The following is a 25,645-nucleotide window of genomic DNA, read 5'->3' on the forward strand; positions in this document are numbered from 1 at the left end:
ACTCGAGGACGAGGCTGGGAGCAGGGGGCTCCCAGAGAGGCCAGGCACACCCCACAGGGACCTCAGAACAGCCTGCCTGATACCGAGTCCAAAAAAGAAAAGGAATGTACACATCTCCTCCCCTAAACACGAGGGGTTTGTCCTCAATCTCAGGGCTGAAAACCACCACAGGTAGGAGAGCACGACGCCCTGGGGCGGGGGGGGGGCTCACACAGCCCAGGGTGTGGAAGGTGATGGGCAGGGCGCCCTGGGGCAGGGGGGGGCTCACACAGCCCAGGGTGTGGAAGGTGATGGGCAGGGCGCCCCAAAGGAGGGGGTCTCATGCAGCCCAGGGTGTGGAAGGTGATGGGCACGACGCCCTGGGGCGGGGGGGTGCTCACACAGCCCAGGGTGTGGAAGGGGTAGAGGACTTTCCTCTTCACAAAGTAACTGAAAGGCCTCCTTGGTCATGGCCCTTGAGTCCCATCATAGCCTGGGGCTGCGACGCCAGAGCCTGGGGCTTGCGATGCCTCTGGGACAGTCTGAGCCAAGTGGGGTGAAGCTCTGAGCACCTGCGGTGGCAGCAGGAGACCCTTCTGTCCGATCCCGTCAGCCCTGCTCTGTGCCCTCGTGCCCAGAGCCAGTCTGCAGCCAGTCCAGGGCCTCAGGGCCTTTGAAGGCTGGTGGGGAAGCTGAGTGCTCTCTCGGCTCTGGCAGAAAGCGGCTCTTGTTGGCACTGGACCCAGCTCTGGTTCCCGGTGGACCCTGGGTGCTGCCCACAGAGGACATGGGCACCGTGCCCAGCATGGGAGCCGCAGAGGCTGTTTCACATTACACGGGTATGGGCTTGGCTGGCGCGGGCTCTGCTTTCCACTCCAGGAAGCTGATACCTGGAAGCTCATTTGCATTTCTGCTGGTCTCCATCGGAAAACCGAGAAAGGAGCAGTAAAGGCCCAACCCAGCTCCCCGTGTCCTGCAGCAGGGCCGTGGAAGAGGGCGTCCCCGCCCGTTGCCAGGGATGCGGCGTCCTGCACTCAGGGGTGCTGCCTGGGGTCCTGCGTAAGCAGCGGCTCCCCGGGGTCCTCGGACGCCCGGCCGGTGGCTGCAGCCAGGCTCTGCAGTGCCTCCTGCTGGTGCTGCCTGGCCTTGTTGTAGAGCAGGACCCCAACCGTCACCAGGGCTGTGCCGACGGCCGACAAGCTGGTGATCTTGTTGCCGAAAACGATCACGCTGAGCCAAATGGACAGGGCATGCTTCACGGTGCTGGCGACGCTGCAGAGACGGGGGGGGGGGCGGCCGGGGAGCTCAAGGTCAGGGCTACCTTGGCTGGCAGCCAGCAGCTTGGCTGAGCCTGGGTCTAGAGGCTGGGGTGCTCTGGGGGCCCTGGGTGGTGGTGAGCTCTGCCCAGGGGGTTTGGGAACTTTGAGGGGGGCTTGCCTGCTCCCTCGTCCCTTTTTTTGCGGGGTACTTTTCATTACTAAAAAAGTCAGAGGAAGAAAAACCTGAGGAATAGCCAAGTCCCATGATCTAGATGCAGGAGTCCATAACATCCGCCTCATCAGCTTCATCCAATTGAGGTGGGTCTCACTATGCTGCCCAGGCTGGTCATGAACTCCTGGGCTCAAGGGAACTTCTCACCTTGGCCACCCACAGTGCTGGGATCACAGGTGTGAGGCACTGCACCCGGATGAAATTTTTTTTTTTTTTTTTTTTTTTGAGACAGAGTTTCGTTCTTGTTACCTAGGCTGGAGTGCAATGGCGCGATCTGGGCTCACCGCAACCTCCACCTCCTGGGTTCAGGCAATTCTCCTGCCTCAGCCTCCCGAGTAGCTGGGATTACAGGCACGTGCCACCATGCCCAGCTAATTTTTTGTATTTTTAGTAGAGACGGGGTTTCACCATTTGACCAGATGGTCTTGATCTCTCGACCTCGTGATCCGCCCGCCTCGGCCTCCCAAAGTGCTGGGATTACAGGCTTGAGCCACCGCGCCCGGCCCCGGATGAAATATTTTTTTTTTTTTTTTTGAGACGGAGTTTCGCTCTTGTTACCCAGGCCGGAGTGCAATGGTGCGATCTCGGCTCACCGCAACCTCCGCCTCCTGGGTTCAGGCAATTCTCCTGCCTCAGCCTCCTGAGTAGCTGGGATTACAGGCATGCACCACCATGCCCAGCTATTTTTTTTGTATTTTTAGTAGAGACGGGGTTTCACCATGTTGACCAGGATGGTCTCGATCTCTTGACCTTGTGATCCACCCGCCTCGGCCTCCCAAAGTGCTGGGATTACAGGCTTGAGCCACCGCGCCCGGCCGGATGAAATATTTTTAAGTAATTTACAGATATTGTGACATTTCACCCCAGTGCTTCAGCCTGCTTGCTAAAGAACAAGAAAAAGATACTGGCTGAGCGCGGTGGCGCACACCTGTAATCCTAGCACTTTGGGAGGTCGAGGTGGGTGGATCACAAGGTCAGGAGTTCAAGATCAGCCTAGCCAACGTGGTGAAACCCCATCTCTACTAAAACTACTAAAAAATTAGTTGGGTGTGGTAGCACGCACCTGTAGTCCCAGCTACTCAGGAGGCTCTGTCAGAGGAACTGCTTGAACCCGGGAGGTAGAGGTTGCAGTAAGCCGAGATCATGCCACTACACTCCAGCCTGAACTACAAAGCGAGACTCTCTCAAAAAAAAAAAAAAGAAAGAAAAGAAAAGAAAAGAAAAAGATATCGTGGCATTTTACCCTGAGTACTGCAGCCAGCTTTCTTAAGAACGAGAACATCTGCCACACACCCGCAGCGCCTTTGCAGCCCCGGGAACATCAATCCCCTGACATCACCAGTTAGGTGAAAAAGGGGACCACATAGAGAATATTAGGGTTGTGCAAAAATAAAGGTGCCGTGAAACACCCTTCGCAGACTTTCCATAATAAGCACTTGTGGCTCTCACAGTGTGAACTTAGATAAAACAAAAAAATACTACTGAAAAATAATTGGGCTGGGTGTGGTGGCTCATACCTGTCGTCCCAGCACTTTGGGAGGCCAAAGGTGGGTGGATCACTAGAGGCCAGGAGTCCAAGACCAGCCTGAACAACATAGCAAGATCCCACCTCTCAAAAAAAAATTTACAAGAATTAGCCTGGTGTGGTGGCAGACATCTGTTATCCCAGCTACTCAGGAGTCTGAGGCGGGAGGATCACTTGGCCAGGAGACAGAGGTTACAGTGAGCCGAGATGGCGCCACCGCATTCCAGCCTGGGTGACAAAGCAAGACCCTATCTCAAAAAAGTTTTCTTATTTTGAACCATCGCTAACAATCACTAATGTTCATTAAAACACTAGGTTTCGGCCGGGCGCAGTGGCTCAAGCCTGTAATCCCAGCGCTTTCGGAGGCTGAGGCGGGTGGATCACGAGGTCAAGAGATCGAGACCATCCTGGTCAACATGGTGAAACCCCGTCTCTACTAAAAATACAAAACATTAGCTGGGCATGGTGGCACGTGCCTGTAATCTCAGCTACTCAGGAGGCTGAGGCAGGAGAATTGCCTGAGCCCAGGAGGTGGAGGTTGCAGTGAGCCGAGATCGCGCCATTGCACTCCAGCCTGGGTAACAAGAGTGAAACTCCGTCTCAAAAACAAAAAAAACACTAGGTTTCAGGAGCATTTGGAAATAATACCTGAGCCCCAGAAGAAACAAGCTGGTGAGAGACAGTGACCAAGCCCAGGAGACCACCACGAGTTCCAGAACAACTCAGAAAGCACAGCCATTCTTCCTATCTCTGAGATGCATCCTGCGGAGGACTCAGGAAGCATGTGGCAAGGCAGTGCCATGGATGAGGTGACCTGGTGTGGGGCCTGCGGGGCCTGCCAGTGAGGAGGGGCACGCTCCTCAGCCATGGAACACCGCATGTGCCGCGCACAGCTACGACCTCGGATGGGTATCTGCGAATTTACCGCATTGACTTGGACCAGATAGAAAGCAGAGAAGAGGGAGAGCCACACCTGAGTGCTCCCACCCCACCAGCCCTGACGTCTGCTTTCCCCTTTACATTTGGGGACAATTCTGCCTCCTCATGACAGATGAGAAGTTTCAGAAAAAAGGTCCACTGACTTCCACAATAGGATATGAGGGGGCAGCTGCTGACTCCAGCTGCTTGGATTTCTACAACTGCTGGTGACATAAGCTCATTCCTTTTTATTTGCTACCAAAGTTTCCCACCTTATTGTTTTTTTGAGACAGAGTCTCACTCTGTAGCCCAGGCTGGAGTGCAGTGGCGTGATCTTGGCTCACTGCAACCTCCGCCTCATGGGTTCAAGCAATTATCTCACCTCAGCCTCCCAAGCAGCTGGGACTATAGGTGCCCGCCACCACGCCGGGCTAATTTTTTGTATTTTAGTGAAGACAGGGTTTCACCATGTTGCCCAGGGTGGTCTTAACTCCAAGTTCAGCCCATCTGCCCGCCTTGGCCTCCCAAAGTACTGGGATTATAGGGGTGAGCCACTGCACCTGGACTCCCAGCTACTTGGGAGGCTGAGGCGGGAGAATCACCTGAACCTGGGAGGCAGAGGTTGCAGTGAGACAAGATCACACTGTTGCACTCCAGCTCTGGGAGACAGAGCAAGACTCCATCTCAGAAAAAAATAAAAAATAAAACAATAAATTAAAGAAAAATGGCACCTTCATTCAACCTGTCCAGTCAGAAGTGGAAAGAAGTCGAAGGCCCCATGCCCTGAGTTTCTACAGCTGCACTCTGTGAAACAGGAGCCAGTGGCCACAGGCGTCTGTTCAAGCTCAAACTAAAACACTCGGCTAGAATTAAGAATTTGGAGGCCAGGCGCGGTGGCTCAAGCCTGTAAATCCCAGCACTTTGGGAGGCCAAGGCGGGTGGATCACGAGGTCAAGAGATCGAGACCATCCTGGTCAACATGGTGAAACCCCGTCTCTACTAAAAACACAAAAAGTTAGCTGGGCATGGTGGCGCGTGCCTGTAATCCCAGCTACTCAGGAGGCTGAGGCAGGAGAATTGCCTGAACCCAGGAGGCGGAGGTTGCGGTGAGCCGAGATCGCGCCATTGCACTCCAGCCTGGGTAACAAGAGTGAAACTCTGTCTCAAAAAAAAAAAAAAAAAAAAAAAAAAAAAAAAAACCTGGACACACTTGAGGGAATGTGCTCTCTTTCCAGGTTCGCCAGAGGACTTTAAGGTCAAGAACTTCTCGGTGCCACGCCCCCTCCCACCTCTCTCCGTCTGGGAGATTTAACAGTTTATATTTGAATTTCGCCAGTGCAGGAGGAAACTAAGAGTCACTCACTCCGGCAGAAGTTCTAAGGAACTCCTTTAATTGGCCCAGGGTCTTAGAGAAGGTGGGGGTTCCTCCCAGGTTAAAAGTCCCCCGATTCCACAGCCCTTCAGACTCCATGTTTGGGTCCCCTTCCACCAACACTCCCTTCGTGAAGCCGTCTTTCCCTCTCCTGGACTTCCCCTCTGGGGTCCCCTTCCACACTCTCTCGTGGAAGCCTGTCTTCCCTCCTAAACTCCATCTCCCTCTGTGGTTTGTTCCACTCAGTGTGGAAGCTGCTTTCCCCTGCCGGATTCCATCCTTCCGGATTCTCTCACTCAGCCTGAGAGGAGCTTTCCCCCTCTGGGAACCCTTCCCACTCAGTGTGAGAGTTAGCTGTCTCTTTCTCCTTCTCCTTTTTCTCTCTCTGCTTTAAAATAAATCACTTTCCATACACACTTTCGAGTCTGGCATTTACTGTGCACTGCGCCGTGGCCCCTCTCTCATTCTTGAGAGGGCAGGAGGCCAGGAACCCGGGGCAACGTCCTCTCAGGGGAGCTGAGGGCACCCTGAACCCCAGTATTACACACCAACCTCCCGGCAAGTTCCTCAGCTCACCTGAAAGTCACAGGGGAGATCTTCCCCATGAGGGCGTAGGCGGTGACACTCTGAAGGTGGAACAGGACTCCGTCTGTCAGAAGCAGTAGCACGACGTCCTGGTTGTAGCTGAAGCTCTTCCCACTCCTCCCGATCGCCGGGACGTCCTGTGTGGGAAACAAAAGGACACTCTATTGGGGTGTGTTCTCCACGTGCCCATCATCCACGAACACCAGCGTTGCTCCCGCGCGGTCACCGTGCAGAGCTGCCGACACCAGGGGCAGCTCTGGAAACGCCTCTGGGGATGGCTGAACTGCGCGCTCACCCGTTGGCTGTTTCTTTCTGTTTTTATTTTTTGCACTGATAAGTTTTCAACATGTGGTTGTAAATGGCCAACAAGCACACGAAAGAGACAGAACGTCACCCGTCACAGGAAAATGCAAACAGAAACCACGGTGAGGGGCCGGGCGCAGGGCTCACACCGGCAATCCCCGCACTGTGGGAAGCAGAGGTGGGCAAATGACAGAGGTCGCAAGGCTTCAACGAGCCGGGCCACGGGAAACCCCGTCTACTAAAAATACACAAGTTGGCCGGGCGTGGTGCGCACACCTGTAATCCCAGCTACTCAGGAGGCTGCGGCAGGAGAATCCCTTGAACTCAGGAGGCAGAGGCTGCAGTGAGCCAAGATGAAATCACTGCACGTGGGCTTGGGCAACAAGAGTGAAATTCCGTCTCAAAAAAGGAAAAAAAACAAAAATCTACATATACTTTCATATCTTGTTAGCAGTTGCTGCCGATACCTTGAAATACCGTTTGCCCTCATCACTACATCAAATTAACATAGATACTAGGCTTACTGCTAGACCTGGTTATTATTATTATTTTTATTTATTATTTATTGATTTATTTATTGTTTCTTTTGAGACGGAGTTTCGCTCTTGTTACCCAGGCTGGAGTGCAATGGCACGATCTCGGCTCACCGCAACCTCCGCCTCCTGGGCTCAGGCAATTCTCCTGCCTCAGCCTCCCTAGTAGCTGGGACTACAGGCACATGCCCAGCTAATGGTTTGTATTTTTAGTAGAGACGGGGTTTCACCATGTTGACCAGGATGGTCTCGATCTCTTGACCTCATGATCCACCCGCCTTGGCCTTCCAAAGTGCTGGGATTACAGGCGTGAGCCACCGCGCCCGGCGACCTGGTTATTATTTTTAAAAATTTTTAATTGTTTAGAGACGGAGTTTCACTCTTGTTGTCCAGGCTGGAGTGCAATGGCGCGATCTTGGCTCACCGTAACCTCTGCCTCTCGGGTTCCAGCATATCTCCTGCCTCAACCTCCCAGGTACCTGGGATTACAGGTGTCCACCACCACGCCCGGCTAATTTTTGTATTTTTAGTAGAGATGCTGTTTCTTCATGTTGGCCAGGCTGGTCTCGAACTCCTGACCTCAGATGATCTGGCTGCCTCGGTCTCCCAAAGTGCTGGGATTACAGGTGCCCGGCCCTAGGTCTGGTTATTTCATGAGTTAATAAAGAGGTACCTATTTTTTTTTTTTTTTGAGACGGAGTTTCGCTCTTGTTACCCAGGCTGGAGTGCAATGGCGCGATATCGGCTCACCGCAACCTCCGCCTCCTGGGTTCAGGCAATTCTCCTGCCTCAGCCTCCTGAGTAGCTGGGATTACAGGCACGCGCCACCATGCCCAGCTAATTTTTTGTATTTTTTAGTAGAGATGGGGTTTCACCATGTTGACCAGGTTGGTCTCGATCTCTCGACCTTGTGATCCACCAGCCTCGGCCTCCCAAAGTGCTGGGATTACAGGCTTGAGCCACCGCACCCGGCCAAGAGGTACCTATTATTAAAAGTTGATACTAAAAAACAGAATTGAAAGCAGGGTCTCAAAGGGTATTTGCATATCCATGTTCACTACAGAATTATTCAAACAGCCAAAGGCAGAAAGAACCCACAATGGATGGATGAAGAAAAGAATGTGGTCTTACCCATACAGTGGAGTATTATTCAGCCTTAAAAAGGAAAGAAGGCTGAACAAAGGGGCTCACACCTGTAATCTGAAGAGTGAGCCACCGTTGAGAAGCCGAAGCCAAAAGACTGCTTGAGCCCAGGAGTTTGAGACCAGCCTGGGCAATACAGTAAGACCCTGCCAATACAGAAAATGAAAAAACTTGGCCAGGCACAGTGGCTCACGCCTGTAATCCCAATACTCTATAAGGCTGACGTGGAAGGATCATGAAGTCAGGAGATTGAGACCACCCTGGCTAACATAGTGAAACTCCACCTCTACTAAAGTACAAAATCATTAGCCGGACGTGGTGGCGGCACCTGCAATCCCAGCTACTCGGGAGGCTGAGGCAGGAGAATCGCTTGAACCCGGGAGGTGGAGGTTGCAGTGAGCTGAGATTGTGCCATTGCACTCCAACCTGGGTGACAGAGCAAGACTCCGTCTCAAAAAAGGAAATGCGCCGGGCGCGGTGGCTCAAGCCTGTAATCCCAGCACTTTGGGAGGCCGAGGTGGGTGGGTCACGAGGTCAAGAGATCGAGACCATCCTGGTCAACATGGTGAAACCCCGTCTCTACTAAAAATACAAAAATTAGCTGGGCATGGTGGCGCGTGCCTGTAATCCCAGCTACTCAGGAGGCTGAGGCAGGAGAATTGCCTGAACCCAGGAGGCGGAGGTTGCGGTGAGCCGAGATCGTGCCATTGCACTCCAGCCTGGGTAACAAGAGCGAAAACTCCGTCTCAAAAGAAAAAAAAAAAAAAAAAAGGAAATGCATATAAGATAAAAAGGAAGGAAACTCTGATACATGCTACAACATGCATAAACCTCGAAAACGCATGCTACGTGAAACAAGCCAGACACGGGACAGACATGATTCCGCTTGTATCATGTCCTTAGAGTCGTCAAATTCAGAGATAGAAAGTGGAATGGTGGTGCCAGGGCTGGGGGACGAGAATCGGGAGTATTTAATGAGTACAGTGGTTCAGTTTTGCAAAATGAAGAGAGTTCTGGACACGAGCGGCCAGTGATGGCCACACACAGTATTAACATGCTTAATGTCACTCAGCTACAGCGAAAAATAGTTAAAATGGTGGCCAGGTGCGGAGGCTCACGCCTATTATCCCAGCATCTTGGGAGGCTGAGGTGGGTGGAACGAGAGGTCAGGAGTTCGAGACCAGTCTGGCCAACATAGTAAAACCCCATCTCTACTAAAAATACAAAAAATTAGCCGAGCATGGTGGCGGCACCTGTAATCCCAGCTACTTGGGAGGCTGAGGCAGTAGAATGGCTTCAATCCAGGAGGCAGAGGATGCAGTGAGCCGAGATCATGCCACTGGACTCCAGCCTGGGTGACAGACTGAGACTCTGTCTCAAAAAAAAAAGCTAAAATGATCCATTATATGTTTCACTGCCTTAAGAATATTTAAACACGCAGAGTCTCTCAGTCAACCATTCCAATCCCAAGAACATACCCCAGAGAAATACCCTCATCTGCAAAAGAGGAGGACACAGGAAGCTCTTCATTTTGTGGCCAGCAGTGAAAAGGGAAATCGAGTCGACGTCTGTCCACAGGGAGGGGACAGCAGCAGCGGGAGCAGAAGTACACTCCACACGTGGTCCTGCAGCCAGGGCCAGGTTCCCTGGTGTGGAGAAAAACGAGGTCTGCGAGACGCACACACATCCCTCAGCGAAAGCTCCACGCCGCGTGTGGACAGACGCGCGTGTTCAGATCCACAGACCAGCCGGACTCGAGGCTTTGCTTCACTGACATCTGCTCTGTCGGCTATTCGACAGTGGGCACAGGATGTTTCCAATCAAGAGAAGCCGGGTGCAGTGGCTCACGCCTGGAATCCCAGCATCTTGGGAGGCCCAGCCGGCGGATCACCTGAGGCCAAGAGTTTGAGACCAGCCTGGCCAACATGGCGAAACCCCGTTTCTACTAAAAACACAAAAAATTAGCCAGGCATGGTGGTGCATGCCTGTAATCCCAGCTACTTGGGAGGCTGAGGCGGGAGAACAGCTTGAGCCTTGGAGGTGGAGGCTGCAGTGAGCAGAGACTGCACCTTTGCACTCCAGCCTAGGAGACAAAAACAGACTCTATTTAAAAACAAAAACGTTTTTCTAAGAAAAACAGAAATTAAGCTAACCTAAAAGTTCTCTCAAGTTGAATCATGAAGACTCAAAACAAACAACACACAAAAATCTGAGGTGCAAACCCTGAGCAGCTCCCTGGCAACTCGCCCGTGGCGGAGCGGGCGCGACCAGCCGGTGCACAGCCTGGGAAGGGAATTCAGTCTACTCCTGAACTGCCAGGTAAGGCAGCCAGGCGTGCAAGGATGAAACCCACCGTGAAGAAGACCCGGGCCGGGACGAGGATGGCCACTGCGGCGGCGCTGGTGTAGAACTGCAGCTCCGGGGCCCTGTGGTGACAGAACACACGGGGTCCTGCCGTGTCCGGACCACAGGCAACAGAACACGCTGGGTCCCCACTGCGTCCAGACCGGTGGCAAGAGAACACGCCCACTGCGTCCGGAGAGGCCGGGTTCCCACACAGCTCCCTCACAGCAGGACCACACCCAGGCAACCCGGCCCACGGCACGTTCACGCTCTCCCGAGCTGACAAGGGCCACTGCAGCTTCCCAGAAATGAAAAGGCAAACGAGCACCAGGCTGGCTGAGGGGCGGCAGGGAGCAGCTGCGAACCAGGTGGGTCCCTCCAGAGCTTAGAGCGGGAGGGAGTCAGGTCTGAGGGGTGTCCTGATTCTTAAAGTGGGCAGGAAGTCCTCTCTATGACTTGAAGATTTCAGCCATGAGTAATACTTACGAGAACCTGTATTTGTCCCCGCTGAGAAGCTTTTTTGAAAAAACATTTTGCAAACTAGAATAAAGAAAAGAAGAAGGTAAGCATCAACACTAGCCCTTGGCACAGAGCACGGGGGACGAGGCGTCTGTGCTCACACGAGCGGTGGGACAGCCAGATCTTAGTGGGCGGCTGCTGAACTGCTGAGCCGGCACCTGGCCGGGGGTGTCTAGGCAGAGCACATAGGGAGGTTTACCCCGTAGAGGTGGGTAAACCGAGGCATTCAGAGAGTGGGTGATTTGCCTGAGGCTACCCATCGCTTAGCTGTCAAAGGACCCCAAAGGCCCTGCCTGCCAGCACTTCACAGAACCCTTTTTTGAATAAAGAGCTCCTGTAAATTAGCCAGGCACTTGGGGATTCCCAAGGTGTGTGCACGACAGAAAAAACGAGGAAGACCCCAGCAGAAAAACACGCAAAAGGCTCAAAATCAGGACACACAAACCACAGGGAAAGCAGATGGCAATGGAGAAGACAAGACACGCAGGTGCACGGGCGGCCAGACCCGAGCCCGGAGGGCAACACGCTGCCTGTGGGTGTGAAACGGAGGTGGGGTGAGCCTTTTCAGAGACATTTTAATTCATTAGCATATTCATTTTAGAGGCGGGGTCTCACTCTGTCCCCAGGCTGGAGTGCACAAGCGTCATCATGGCTCACCGCAGCCTCCTCCTCCTGGGCTGAACTGATCCTCCCACCTCAGCCTCCCAAATAGCTGGGACTACAGGTACGTGCCAACGTGTCCAGCTAATTTTTCAACTGGAAAGGCTCACTTTTTAAATTTATTTTTATTTCTTTTTTTTTTTTCTTTTTTTTTTTTTTGGAGACGGAGTTTCGCTCTTGTTACCCAGTCTCAAAAAAAAAAAAAAAAATAATAATAATAGAGATGGCCGGGCGCGGTGGCTCAAGCCTGTAATCCCAGCACTTTGGGAGGCTGAGGCGGGTGGATCACGAGGTCAACAGATCGAGACCATCCCGGTCAACACGGTGAAACCCCATCTCTACTAAAAATACGAAAAAATCAGCTGGGCATGGTGGCGCGTGCCTGTAATCCCAGCTGCTCAGGAGGCTGAGGCAGGAGAATTGCCTGAACCCAGGAAGCGGAGGTTGCGGTGAGCCGAGATCGTGCCATTGCACTCCAGCCTGGGTAACAAAAGTAAAACTCCGTCTCAAAAAAAATTAAAAAAAAAAATAATAAAAAAAGAATAATAGAGACAAGGTCTTGCTGTGTTGTCCAGGCTGGTCTGAAACTCCTGACCTCAGGTGATCTGCCCGCCTTGGCCTCCCAAGCTGTGGGATTATGGGCATGAACCACCGCGCCGGGCTCTAGTGGAAAACCTGAGCTGAGGACAAGGTCAGCCGGGCAGTGCGGCGTGCAGGACTGTGAACCAGGCCCCATTCCACAATCTGACAAGACAGCAAGGGCTCTGCTGCAGGCCTTCTTGGACTCTGCCCTGCAGGGTACACAGGCATTTACATAGATTCTGGAAAAAGATGTTCCCTGCAGATTTACCTATCAATACAAAGAGGCAGAGGCAGTTTGGCAACATGAGAATCGTGAGGTCATAGCTCAAGTAGGTGAAGCCGTCACAGAAACCAGGCTTGCGGAGAGTGAAGGACACCAGGCCCACGGAATGGCACAGACAGGACCCACGCCGTGCTCCCAAGAACCACCCACACAGAGAGGAGACGCTGGAGGGAAAGGCATTGAGATGTTAAAAGAAAGATTTTTTATAATTTTTACTTTTTTGGAGACGGAGTCTCACTCTGTTGCTCCAGCTGCAGTGCAGTGGCGCGATCTCGGCTCACTGCAACTCCGCCTCCCAGGTTCAGGCAATTCTCCTGTCCCAGCCTCCCAAGTAGCTGGCACTACAGGTGCCCACCACAATGCCCGACTTTTAGTAGAAATGGGGTTTCACCATGTTGACCAGGCTGGTCTTGAACTCCTGACCTCAGGTGATCTGCCTGCCTCAGCCTCCCAAAGTGCTGAGATCATAGGCGTGAGCAACCACGCCCAGCAAATTATTATTTTTACTTAGCTACATTATTCAAAATCTCCCCACGAACCTGCTTTGCTTATTAGTAATAATAATGATAAACTCTCGGACACTGTTGGTGGGGTGTTTCTTTTTTCAAAAGCAGGAGAAGCCCGGGAGCAGGAGAAGCCCGGCAGCCGTCGGTCATTCTGAAAGGGCAGGTTTTGCCAGGGCTGGAGTGTGGCTATTAACAGCACGGCAGAGATGCAGATGCTCAATTCTGGGTGAATCTGAATAGCCCCCAAGTGCAGCATCCAGCCCTCTTCTCTGCTGTGACAAGGACGCAAGTAACAGGCCCTCTCCTCTGGGACCCTGCCACGTGCCGTCCTTACCACAGGAGTCAGCTTCTCATCCTGCCATCGTGACACCAGGACTCAGATGGCCACCAAGGAAGCAGAGGATCCGCCTGACCCGGAGGCCATGCAGCTCCCAAAGCAGGAACAGTTGCCGCAGGGATCGTCCCTGCTGTGGCCGTGAGGCGGCTGCGTGAAGACACAGGTGGCCACACTGTGTGAGACGCACTGCTGAGCGCACGCCGGCCCGTCAGCGTTTACCAGCTGTGTCTCCATGGTCAGCATTTTATGTATCAAGGCTGTGCAGCCTGAAATTTTGGCTTGTTTCTCAGAAACAGTTACCTTACGAGGACACCTAGCATTTTGCTCTGTGGGAAAAGGCAGAATTGAATGGACCAGCTTTGACTGACAGGAGAAATCTCCGCTCATCTGCACTCACACATCTGCATGCCCAGTGCAGGGAAGCGAACTGGCTCTCACCCCCCCCCACCCCCGCCCCCGTGCGCTGTGACTCACCAGTCCACGATGTTGGTGGACATTGCGGCCGAGAACCCCAGGACATTGAAGCTGATCTCGGTGGCCGTGCACAGCGCCAGCCCGCCCATGACCGGGATGAGGGACAGGTTGACCAGCAGCCCTGGAGAGAGGACAGCACCCATGAGCAGCAGAAGCTCCCTCCCCTGAGCCGGGCTGTTCCCATCACCTCTTAGGAAAGGAACGGATGCTCCATTCAAAACCAATACTCGTCAGGTTCTTCACACTGGAAGATAAAGTAGATGAAAGCCCAAGTCTGCAAACAAGCCCCGTCCCCCGCAAAGGTGGTGCCTTCACGCTGCAGGAGATGGTCTCGGAGAGGCTGGGCCCCAGTCACAGGCGGGAGAGCCACGGAATCCTTCCTGGTTCTGTGAATGCTCGTGTGTGAAGTGATGAGTGTGAAGGAGACTCGTATGTCCCCACGGGCAGTGCACAAGAAAGGGGGACCGGGGGGTGAAACCTAAAGCCTCCATACGCACCCAGGATGAGCTCATTCCTGTTTCCTTCCGAAATTTGACAGGACACTTTTACGTGAAGGATCTTTAAAAAATCCAAGGAACGTGGCTCACATGTGTAATCCCAGCACTTTGGAGGCTTAGGCAGGAGATCGCTTGAGCCCAGCGGTTCGAGAACAGGGCTGAGCAACACAATGAGACTCCACCTCTACAAACAATACAGAAATTAGCTGGCGTGGCGGCACATGGCCTGTGCTCCCAGCTCTCGGGGAGGCTGAGGCGGGAGAATCTCCTGCATGGGGGAGGTGGAGGCTGCAGTGAGCTGTGATCACACCACTGCACTCCCGCCTGGGTGACAGAGCAAAACCTTGCCTCAGAAGAAGAAACAGAAACCTCTGAGATGAGAGAAGGTGGGAAGCCTACCGATGTGGCCTGGACGAGACCCTGGCGCAGCAGAGGGACCTGGGCCCACGTGGACGGCTCCAGCCACAGGAACGTCCTCTCGTGTGCCATCACCTGGTCCCGTCCTCTGCCAGAAACTCTCGTTGAATCACGGAAAACGCTCATGACAAAGAGAGAGAACTGGAAACTGTGAATGCCGTTTCGCCCTTCAGGGAGGACTCGGTTCTGCCGCGGATGTGCAGCTGGGGTGTCACAGACGCCTCTATCCAGCACCAGATTCCCATCCCCGCTCAAGGTCTGGAGTCTGGGGGTCCCCTTGGTGGGCGCCCATTCCAGCTTGTGTCCCTCTAGCCCCAGGAGACTGCTCTGCTCAGAAACCATCAGCGAATGCAACGGGGAGGGCGGTGCTCAAGATGGGGTCACTTCCCCGGGCTACCTGAGGCTCCGGAAGCTGTGTGCCTCAGGACCCAGCATCTCCATTGCTCTCTAACGCCCGGTGGATTTCTTTTTGCTAAACGATATCAAGATTTTCTCACGGTTGTCAGCAGGAGCTTGTTTTCTAACATCTCATCCACCATAGCTGGAGGTCGAATTGACAAGTTAAAGTTGCTGGAAATAAACAGCTCCTTTCTGCATGGCTCGAAGGGCAGTAAGGTTCCTCTGTGTCATTCAGTTCATGATTTTTAGGACTGCTTTTTAAAGCCAGGCGCGGTGCTGGCTCACGCCTGTAATCCCAACACTTTAGGAGGCTGAGGCAGGTGGATCACCTGAGGTCAGGAGTTCGAGACCAGCCTGGCCAACATGGTGAAACTCTGTATCTACTAAAAAATATAAAAATTAGCTAGGTGTGGCAGCGGGCACCTGTAATCCCAGCTACTCATGAGGCTGAGGTAGGAGAATCGCTTGAACCCGGGAGGTGGAGGCTGCAGAGAGCTGAGATCAAGCCACTGCACTCCAGCCTGGGCCACAGAGCGAGACTCCATTTCTTTTTTCTTCACATATCCTATGCTTAAAGAAAGACTCCACCTCAAAGAAAAGAAAGCTATGATAATCTTTGTTCTTGTTCCGCCACTGAAATCATTCCAGAAAATCCAAGTTTGGCTAGTGCTTGAATTGGAGGAAAAGGTCGTTGGGAAGCATGTTGTCTTCATTGCTTTGAGGAGGAGCCTGCCTTCGCCAACTCAAAAAAGGTGCACAGAAAATAAGCAAACACTCGCCAGGAGCTGTGCTCAGAGCACGCACAATGCAATTCACGAGGACCTGGTCTTCCCAAGTGAAACTGTGGGCAGGAGAACCCGTGAAATGGACAGTGGCACCCACAAAGGTCCGTCTGGACAAAGCCCAGCAGAGCAGCGTGGAACTCATGTGAGGCTGGAACCTTTTCTGGTGTCGATAAGAAGCTCATAGGCAACACTGCTAATTCTGAATTCCCAGAGTTTCAATTGTTTAAAAAAAAAAAAAAAAAAAAAAAAAAGACTAAAGTATATTCACAGTAAAACACACACACACACACACACACACACACACACACACACACACAAAATACAAAATTAGCTGGGCGTGGTAGCGCACACCTGATGTCCCAGCTACTGAACAGGCTGAGATGGGAGGATCGCCTGAGCCAGGGAGGCACAGGCTGCAGTGAGTCATGATCTCACCACTGCACGGCAGCCTGGACAACACAGCGAGACGCTGTCCCAAAAACACAAACTAAAAGACAAAAACGGAGCTGGTTTTTGGCTTTGATTTTCTTATAATCACCTAAACATTAGTGCGGCTCTCAAGCATACACGGGACCAGCTCCGCCTGCCTTGGACTGTCGGCTCCTCCTGCCCCCGAAGGCAGACGCCTGCCTTGGCCTTAAGATCTTGTTTTCTCAAACAAGTGAACATTTGTGCACACCCACACACCCTCCCCCACCGCCGCCCCTCTGTGCAAGATGCTGGACGCTGTGGGCGCCTCTGCCCCCGGCTTCTTTCATGCACCACGCTAGGTATGCAGCACGCGGATGCTGGAAATCGCCCTCGAGTGACAGAGACATGGGGGAGAGAAGGGGGAGAGGTGGCAGAGAGGAGGGGGACACAAGGGGGAGAGGAGGGCGAGCGGTGGGGGAGGCGAAGGGGAGAGGAGGGGAGAGGTGGGGGAGGGGAGGGGAGATGAGGGGGAGAGGAGGGCGAGCGGTGGGGGAGGCAGGAGCCGAGGTTGTGGTTGAGGTCAAGGGCTGGGCCCATGAGAGGCCGTGGCAGCGGGTGCCGGGGGAGGCTGTGGGGTGCTGGCACAGGTGAGCCCACGGACCCAGGAGCCGCAGCCATCTGTGCGGCATCTTCAGTGATCTTGTTTGCCATGAATCTGCCCAGTCCCCACCTGTCTCCCTGCCCAGTTAGGGTCACAAGGCACAACCCTGCCCTAACCTCCGCATGCCAGCATGAGAGCACCTGTGGGTGGCAAGTTCCATGATACCCCCGAGAATGGGACCAGGCGGAGAACGTTTCAGGAGAGAAGTGAAGGCACCGTCAGTGTAAGCACCGCCCGCTCCAAGTGGCCTCCTGCACAGAGCCCCACGGGAGATGGCAAAGAAGGGCACTGCAGAGTGAGGCCCTGGACGGCGGGGCACAGGTGCAGGCGGGCGGTGGGGTGCAGGCGGGGGCAGGGCCCAGGGGCCCTCACCTGTGTACTCCCCCAGAATCATCCGAGACATGATCACCGTGAAGATGGGGGCCGAGCTCTTCACCGTCTCAGCAAACGAAACCGCCACATTTTTCAGGCTGACCAAGCCCAAAACCACAGTTGCAAACCTAAAAATAAGGAAAAAGCACTATTAGATTAGAGCAAGTCCGTCTACTTCCAACCACAGGACAGGCTCTCCGAGGAGCTCCCTCGGCCGGTGGGCACCTCCAGCCCCTGCCCCGCCCACCTCGTCCCCAGCGTGGTCCCTGGACCCACTTCCGCCTTGCATTAGGTCAAACCCCCAGGAAATCGCACTGCACCTGGTGTGAAGTGACTTCCACCGCCCCTTATAAACGCCCCAGAGACAAGCAGGAGCCCTGCCCTGAGACCAGCCCGGAGAGAAGCTGACAAGCACACGTGGCCGAGAGGTCCACGAAGCCACACTCATCTGGTGTCTCGACAGCCTGACACTTTTACGAAGTCTGCACTGAAAACTCAGCAGCCCACTGCATTCCCCACTCTAGGAACTGGAGAGGGATTTTACACGGAACGAGACACTCAACCACAAAGAAGCCATGCTCTACCTCATCAGACCCACAAACAGCATGGTCATGAGGAAGTTGGGTGGGTAAGAAAGCCGCGCCTTGTGCTGATGTAAACAGCAAGGAACGAGGGTCTTCACACACCCGATGACCGTGGTGGACAGCATCTGCACTGCGCCTGCAGGGAGGGAGGCGGTCGGAGCTGAGGGGGAATCAGCCCTCCCAGTGCCTGCGCGCTCCCCATTCGTGGGCTCACCTGGGAGAGGCTGGGGTCCCATCCCAGCCGGGCTTCCCCGCCCCGCCCCGCCCTGCCCTCCCCCGGGTGGCCACTGGCCGCTCCCCCAGCTGCCCCCGTCCCGTGGGCCGCCACCTACCGAGCATGCTGGGCTCGCCTCCCAGCAGAGACAGGATGTACTTGTTGAGGAAGAGCGTGCAGAAGCTGAAGAAGAACCACAGAGTGAGGTAGAGCAGCGCCCGTGAGCTCCACACGCCCAGGTCGGACTCGATGACTGTGGTCTCCGTGATGGTGACGGTCAGTACATTCTCATCCGCGCCCCCGTCACTCTTGGCAAAAACAATCTTCTCACTTCGGTGACCAAAAAGAGAGCCCCAGCTGAGAGGCCACCTGCCCTTCGGCTTCTCCTCGGAGCCAGGAACGAGCTCTCCCAGCGCCGGGGTCTTCACTGAGGGCGACATGCTGGAACCACCGCCACACAGGACGACTCTGCCTCCGAGCTGGGCCGCATGGGCCACCGAGACTGCCCAGGGACTCCGGGCGGCAGAACAAGGCCACTAGGGCCTCTCCCCGGCAAAGCACAGAAGCAGACGCTACAATGCTAGGAAAAGGAAACACGTTACCCGTTTTGAACATTTAATGTCCTCAAAGGACATTTTAACCACCAACTGAAAATCACTTAAAAATGCAATCGTTTGGCCGGGCGCCATGACTCACGCCTGTAATTCCAGCACTTTGGGAGGCCAAGGCGGGCGGATCACGAGGTCAAGAGATCGAGACCATTCTGGTCAACATGGTGAAACCCTGTCTCTACTAAAAATACAAAAATTGGCCGGGCATGGTGGCGCGCGCCTGTGGTCTCAGCTACTCGGCAGGCTGAGGCAGCAGAATCACTTGAACCAGAGGAGGAGGTTCAAGTGAGATTTCGCCACTGCACTCCAGCCTGGCGACAGAGCAAGACTCCATCTCAAAAAAAAAAAAAAAAAAAAAAAAAAATACAATCATTCACGGCTCAGAGATTTTTAGCAATGGAGTCCCGTTTTCTCCTCGTGCTGGCGGATCCTTGCTCTTGGAAGATGGTCTCCTGGCACATTTGACCGTCTTCCTGGCAGACCTGGGGCTGGAGGTCCTTCAAGCCCTGGCCGGCAGCTGCGCCTTTGCGAGGGGTGTTGTGGCTGCCTCTGCCGTGTGCCCCAGGTCTAACTCCGTGCTACTTTCTGGACAGACCCTGTGGCACAAAACCACACTGACACCCGCCTCACGCTCAGTGACTGTGGCTTCTCAAGCGAGACACCCCTTCCTTTCCCACGAGCTCTGGCCAGGTCAGAACAGCCACTTCCTCCTGAGCACCAGAAGGCATGTTCCCTCCAGCTCAGGGTCTGCGCAGGCGCCACCTCCCTCGGGTCTCAACCCGGCACTCAGGCAGCCCATTTCCTGCTTCTCACACCTGGGTTTCTCTTCCTGCTTTGGGGGGTGGCTGTGTCTCTGAAAGGTTGCCCACTGTGTCTCCCCACCTCGCTCCCAGCATGTGTGGTGTGGGCTGTGCTGCCCGACCCGGGGCCACTCCAGCTCTCGCTTCTTTCGCCCCCAGGAAGCTGGGGTTCCCATCTCACCCACGATCTCCTTCTATGTTTACGTACGTGCGTGCGTGCTACGCCAGATATATTCTGTTTACGCTGAGGGACGCACGCCGCCCCCTCCCTGGCCGAGACCTCTCCCAGGTGCTCATGCCGGCCTTCCCGCCAGCTCCCGGCTCACCTACCCAGCAGTGCCCAGAGGTGCCTGAATCTCGGCCTCCCCACACCTGGGAACTGGTGCTCCCCAGTGGTAGCAAGGCCAGGGCCCCTGCGGCCAACCCCTCCCCTCCCCTCCCTCTACTCTGTGTGTCTATGTACCCAGGGCTCCCTGTCTGCCAATCACACCACCTGCTCAGTGCCACCCAGACGCTCCCAAGCCACCCACGTGTGCCCTGACCCCTCGGTGCACCAGGATAGCTGCCTCCAGGGCACCGCAGACATCAGTGGGGATGAGGCTGTCCCCTCCTCCAGTTCCCATAGTCCCAGAGTGACAAAGGGCTCCTCCACTCCTCTGGCCAATTACGGTACCAGATCTCCACAAAGACACCATTTCCTTTCTCCTTTTCAGCAGCACACGCCCACTGCCTAGCGTGGGGTGACAAGGAGCTGGGAGCAAAGCCTCCCTGGAGCTAGGACAGGCCAGGCCCTGAGCCAGGGAGGTAGGAGACTTTGTGCCCATTTCCCAAGGGGCCCTGGCTGCGGGTGGAACAGCCACCTGGCTTAGGTGAGAATCCAAGAACAAAGGGCTCTGCAGGGCGGCAGAATAAAAGGCCGGAACACCCGGGCCTCAGGCTGCCCTGCAGGAGCTGATCCCGTGGGGCCCAGGGTGCAGGCCTCCATCTCACACCCCCTCACCTCACTAGACCAGCTCGCCCTCTCCCTCCCACCTGGAAGGCTGCCGCTGCACCAGGGCCTCCCTAGCTGGGGTAGCTGCCATAGCACCTGCTACATAGACTCTGCGGCCACCGGTGAGTTTCTCAAAGCAAATTCACTCATGTGGCAAGGAGCTGACGCTCAAGAAACTGCCCCCAGGATCAGTGATCAGCAGCACGTGGGCTCGGGCGTGGGCAGACGAGGCCAGTCATGTCGCACTGATGGGGAGGTGGACCTTGAGTTCAAGCACAAGTGTCTTCCAGCTCACATGTGGCTGGCCAAGCACCGCTCTCTGCCAGAACAGTCTGTCTACTTAGTTTCCATCTGAGAAACTCACAGCATTCCAGGCAAAACTGCTTCCTGCAGTGAGGGCCCCAGTCCCCTCTCTGCCAACGTGCTCCCACCAAGAAGCCCATAGGCCTCGCACAAGCAGCCCAGTCCCCACCCCAATGTTCGCTCACAATTAGTGGAGACACAAAAACATAGAAATCGCGCTTCACCAATGCTGCTGTTCTCTGTGCATCAAGAACTTAAGGGTCTGGCCGGGCGCAGTGGCTCACACCTGGAATCCCAGCACTCTGGGAGGCCGAGGTGGGCACATCACAAGGTCAGGAGTTCAAGACCAGCCTGGCCAACATGGTGAAACACCATCTCTACTAAAGATACAAAAAACGCTAGCCAGGAGTGGCAGCGTGCACTTGTAACCCCAGGTACTCGGGAGGCTAAGGCAGGAGAATCACTTGAACCTGGGAGGCAGAGGTTGCAGTGAGCTGATATTGTGCCACTGCACTCCAGCCTGGGCGACACAACAAGACTCTGTCTCAAAAAAAAAAAAAAAAAAAGAAGAGCTTAAGGGTCTGGCGTGGTAGCTGACGCCTGTAATCCCTGTACTTTGGGAAGCCAAGGCAAGAGGATCACCTGAGGTCAGGAGTTTGAGACCAGACTCACTAACACGGAAAAGCCCTGTCTCTATGAAAAATACAAAATTCGCTAGGCGTGGTGGTGCATGCCTATAATCCCAGCTACTTGGGAGGCTGAGGCAGGAGAATCACTTGAACCTGGGGGCGGAGGTTGCAGTCATCCGAGAAAACACCACTGCACTCCAGCCTGGACAACAGCAAAACTCTGTCTCAAAAAAAAAAAAGAAACAAAAATTTGAAAAGTAGCTGGGCATGGTGGTGCGTGTCTGTAGTCCTAATTACTTAGGAGGCTGGCGTGGAGGCTGCTGAGCAAGGGGGGCCAAGTCTGCAGTGAGCCCTGTTATGTCCCACTGAACTCCAGACTGGGCAACAGAGCAAGAACCTGCCTATAAACATTTTTTAAAAGTTAAAAAAAAAAAAAAAAAGGGCTAAACAGGAATCTGATTGCAAACAAAGGCCCGTCCACGCTGCTACCCGGGGATGCAGGTTCTCTGTTGGCTCACTGCCCAGCACCCCGCCGGACAGATGGACCCATTCTGCCAAGAAGCACGTGGGTTAGGCTACTAGGAGCACCCTCGTTCACGTCTACGTGCAGGAGTGGAACTGCCCAGTCCAGGGACGCGTGCGCTGAGCCCCGGCCGTCACACCAACCCACGTCCCCATGGCCCTGCCTCAACTTGACTCGGTCTGGGTGACTGTCCGGTCCCTCTATTCCCTCCCCTCCCACAGGACTTTACTACCATGGACCGTCCTGGCCGGCAGCATCCCTGTCCCCACAGCTCTAGGGCCGCAGGAGGAGGCAACAGCTCCTCTTCCTCCCACAAAAACACCCATGCCTGCATCAGCGGCTGTGGTTCCTGATGCTAGCCACTTACTCTTCTCTTCTTTGTTGAGAAGGAGTCTCACTCTTGCTGCCCAGGCTGGAGTGCAGTGACGCGATCTCGGCTCACTGTAACTTCTGCCTCCCAGATTCAAGCGATTCTCCTGCCTCAGCCTTCTGAGTAGCTAGGATTATGGGCACCCGCCACCATGCCTGGCTAATGTTTGTACTGTTAGTAGAGACGGGGTTTTGCCGTGTTGGCCAGGCTGGTCTCGAAGTCTTGACCTTGTGATCTGCCCTCCGCAGCCTCTCACAGTGCTGGGATGACAGGCGTCCGCCACCGTGCCTGACTGGGTGCGACCTTTCAAAGGTCATGCAGGTGACAGGGAGCAACAAAAAACAAGAAAATTAATAAAGCACGTCACTGAGGCTGAGCTGGGCCAAGTCTCTTCACAGCTTCTCATAACGTTCTTAGAGGTGGGTGTTCAATGCAGCATTTTTTTGTTAGTAGCAAAACAAGACAAAGCAAACACCGAAAGAATTACGACCTACGTGCCTGTCAACAAGAGAAACAAATATAATTTATTCACAGAGCTGAAGCTACGACAGAAACGAAGGGACAGGGTGGACCCCAAGCCCACCGGAGCAGGGGAAAAGTGCTGGCAGGTGTGCGGGAAGCACGTCATCTCATGTAGAAAAACACATTTGAAAGTGCTTGAGAGTGAAAGGCGGTCATTCGAGCACCCGGATCCCTCATCTCGGGGATGGGCCCCAGGGGAAAAGCCGTATCACCTTCAGGTGCCGGAACCCAGACGAGAAGGCCCAGGGTCCTTCCTAAGTTGTTCTGAGAGCTCAATATTTTACACGGGGTGGGGGAAAAGAATCCCACCTAAGTGCTGTGAATGGCCGGGTGTGATGGTCACGCCTGTAATCCCAGCACTTCGGGAGGCAGAGGCGGAGGCAGGTGGGTTATGAAGTCAAGAGTTCGTGACCATCCTGGCCAACACGGTGACACCCCGTCTCTACTACAAATACAAAAATTACCTGAGTGTGGTGGCGCGCGCCCGTAGTCCCAGCTACTCGAGAGGCTGAGGCAGCAGAATCGCTTGAACCCAGGAGGCAGAGGTTTCAGTGAGCCGAAATCACTCCACTGCACTCCAGCCTGGTGACAGAGCAAGACTCTCGTCTTAAAAAAAAAAAATTTGTATTTGGTCAGGGGCCATGGTCCACACCTAGAATCCCACCACTTTGGGAGGCCGAGGAGGGAGAATTGCTTGCTGTCCACTCACATTCGGAGCAGGGCCCAGGAGACCCACGGGCAGCAGGGTGGGCACTCAGCCGTCGTGAGACGCTTGCCCCAGTGCACCGTGTTTTCAAGGCCACTGATGTCTCCACAGACAGCCCCCCACTGTCCTCTGGCACTTAATGTGCCCTGTCCACCTTCGCGTGCCGACACTCACATCGGTGACACTTGGGCGAAGCCACCTAACGCAGTCTGGCTATAAGCAGGCCAAACGGCTTGTGGAATTCAGACAACCCCACCGGAAGTGAGAGAGAGGACAACTGTGAGCTCAGAGCTCAGGGAGAGAGAGGACGGCTGTGAGCTCAGATCAGAGAGAGAGAGAGAGAGGACGGCTGTGAGCTCAGAGCTCAGGGAGAGAGAGAGGACGGCTGTGAGCTCAGATCAGAGAGAGAGAGAGAGGACGGCTGTGAGCTCAGATCAGAGAGAGAGAGAGAGAGGACGGCTGTGAGCTCAGGGCAGCGTTTTTGCTGAACACATTCAGCTTTCCTACCATGATAAAGTCAGAAAATCACAACTCATCCACAGTAAGTGGGGACCAGCCGCACCCAAGTGGGCCTTGAAAATCACTAACAGGACAGCAGAAGCAAAACCTCACCAGGGCCTCCTGCCTCGCGGAGGGCAGGCAGGCGGCTCCACGGAAGCTCCAATTCAATCCAGCCGGACCCTGGACGGCGCAGCTGTGAGAGACGTAGGGAGGCTCCCAGGACCACCCTCCCAAAAGGAAGAGAGGGGAGCTGGAGGTGGGGCTGGGCCACCCAGCCTGGGGTGGCCAGGCAGATCCAGAGGCCCGTAGGGGACCCAGCTGTGGGCAGACAGGGAAACAAGTCCTCTCTGGGCAGAAACTTCCACAAGTCAGGCCTGAGAACGTTTACAGATGAATATCAATAATGAAGACCGAAGATCAAAGGTCACCAGTCTGGGTGGTGGCAGTGGGGGAGGAGCAGTGACCTGGAAGCTCCCAGGAGGCCGCCAGCCCTGGGCAGAGGCTCTCAGGCAGAAGCAACACATCTAGTAGACAGAAAAGTCATGAAACCAGCAGAACAGCCCCGCAGGTGTGGACAAAACCAGACAGGAACAGCCCCTGCGGCATGCACAAAACCAAACATACGTCCAGAGAGGGTACAGGACCTGCCGTGAAACTTGAGGATGGCTGTGGGTCCTCCCCAGTGACTGCCCCGCAAGATGTTGGCTGATTACGAAGGCGGAAGGTGTAACTTCACTGTGGAGACACCGGCAGACGCTGCCTTCGCCAGGGCCAAAGTCACCAGACAGGAGACACAGCAACTTCCTGCTCTCACTGGCCTGCTGCTGGAGAAGCTCCAGCACCACTGAGCCTTTCTTGCCCCAAGTGTGTAACTGCACATCGAATCGTGAGAAGACGCCAGGCAAATCCAAAAGTATGCGGGCCATGAAAGCCAGGACTAGAGCCCAAGGCGCAGGACAGCTGGATGCCACGTGGGACCCCGGGCGGCTCACACCACAGAGGGGTGGGAGCAGACTGGCCCTGAACGCTGCCTGTGGATCATCGCCAGGGCCGTGTGACGCCAGCGGGTGGAGCCGAGGCTCTGTGAGGTCCTAGCATCAGGGAAAGCAGAGAGAAGGGCCTATGGGTAAGCTTCCGAAGCTCTTCTGTAAGTCTAAAAGGTTTCTCAAAACAAAAAATCCGAACTTTTTTTGGCCGGATGGGGTGGTTCACGCTAGTAGTCCCAACAATTTGGGAGGCCGAGGCAGGAGGACTGCTTGAGCCCAAGAGTTTGATACCAGCCTGAGTAACAAGATAGAACCTCATCTATCCAAAAAAAAAAAAAAAAAGACAAAAATTAGGCCTGGGCGTGGCGCGTGGCGGTGTGCCCAGGACCCCTGGTCCAGCTGAAGGGGGAGGACTGCTCGGGTCTGAGACGATGGGGCTGCAATGAGCCATGAACTCACCACTGCACTCCAGCCTGGGTGACACAGCCAGACCCTGCCTCAGAAAAAAAAAAAAAAAGAAAAGAAACACGGAAGGATACACCTAGGAATAAGGAGACTCTTCAGTGATGGGGGGAGGGGCTCGGCAGGAGTGGACTGAGGCAGTCGGCTGCAGGTCTGATTTCTGGAACCATGAATGCATGTCACTTGCAATAATTAAATCAACTAGGGTCTCTGAAATGGAACACAAACAGGAATGCATGGGCCACACCGCAGGTCAAATGAACAACACACTCACACTGAGGGGAGCAGCAGAACAAGCCTGGAAGACTCAGGTGCATGGACGCTGAACGTGGGTGCACAGGTGACAAG

At 54.6% G+C, this 25,645-nt stretch overlaps 1 protein-coding gene across 3 annotated transcripts in view; it reads right to left on the reverse strand.

Annotated features, from left to right (window-relative positions):
* Positions 1–934: 934 nt before the first annotated feature.
* SLC35E2B (solute carrier family 35 member E2B) overlaps positions 935–25,645 on the reverse strand; it is a 33,269-nt gene continuing 8,558 nt past the window's right edge. The window contains exons 3-12 of one of the 3 annotated variants that reach the window (XM_074379934.1): positions 23,107–23,248; positions 22,118–22,423; positions 18,012–18,473; positions 17,680–17,815; positions 17,096–17,223; positions 13,554–13,674; positions 10,679–10,732; positions 10,203–10,275; positions 5,862–6,007; positions 935–1,251 (exon numbers count right to left, since the gene is read on the reverse strand). In XM_074379934.1, coding sequence (XP_074236035.1) covers positions 1,014–1,251; positions 5,862–6,007; positions 10,203–10,275; positions 10,679–10,732; positions 13,554–13,674; positions 17,096–17,223; positions 17,680–17,815; positions 18,012–18,333 — 1,218 coding nt within the window. In that variant the 5' untranslated portion in view covers positions 18,334–18,473; positions 22,118–22,423; positions 23,107–23,248 and the 3' untranslated portion in view covers positions 935–1,013. The other 2 variants (XM_010350346.3, XM_010350347.3) reach the window with 2 other exon arrangements.

The sequence above is a fragment of the Saimiri boliviensis genome, chromosome 11 (genome assembly GCF_048565385.1).
Source record: "Saimiri boliviensis isolate mSaiBol1 chromosome 11, mSaiBol1.pri, whole genome shotgun sequence".
Taxonomy (NCBI): Eukaryota; Metazoa; Chordata; class Mammalia; order Primates; family Cebidae; genus Saimiri; species Saimiri boliviensis.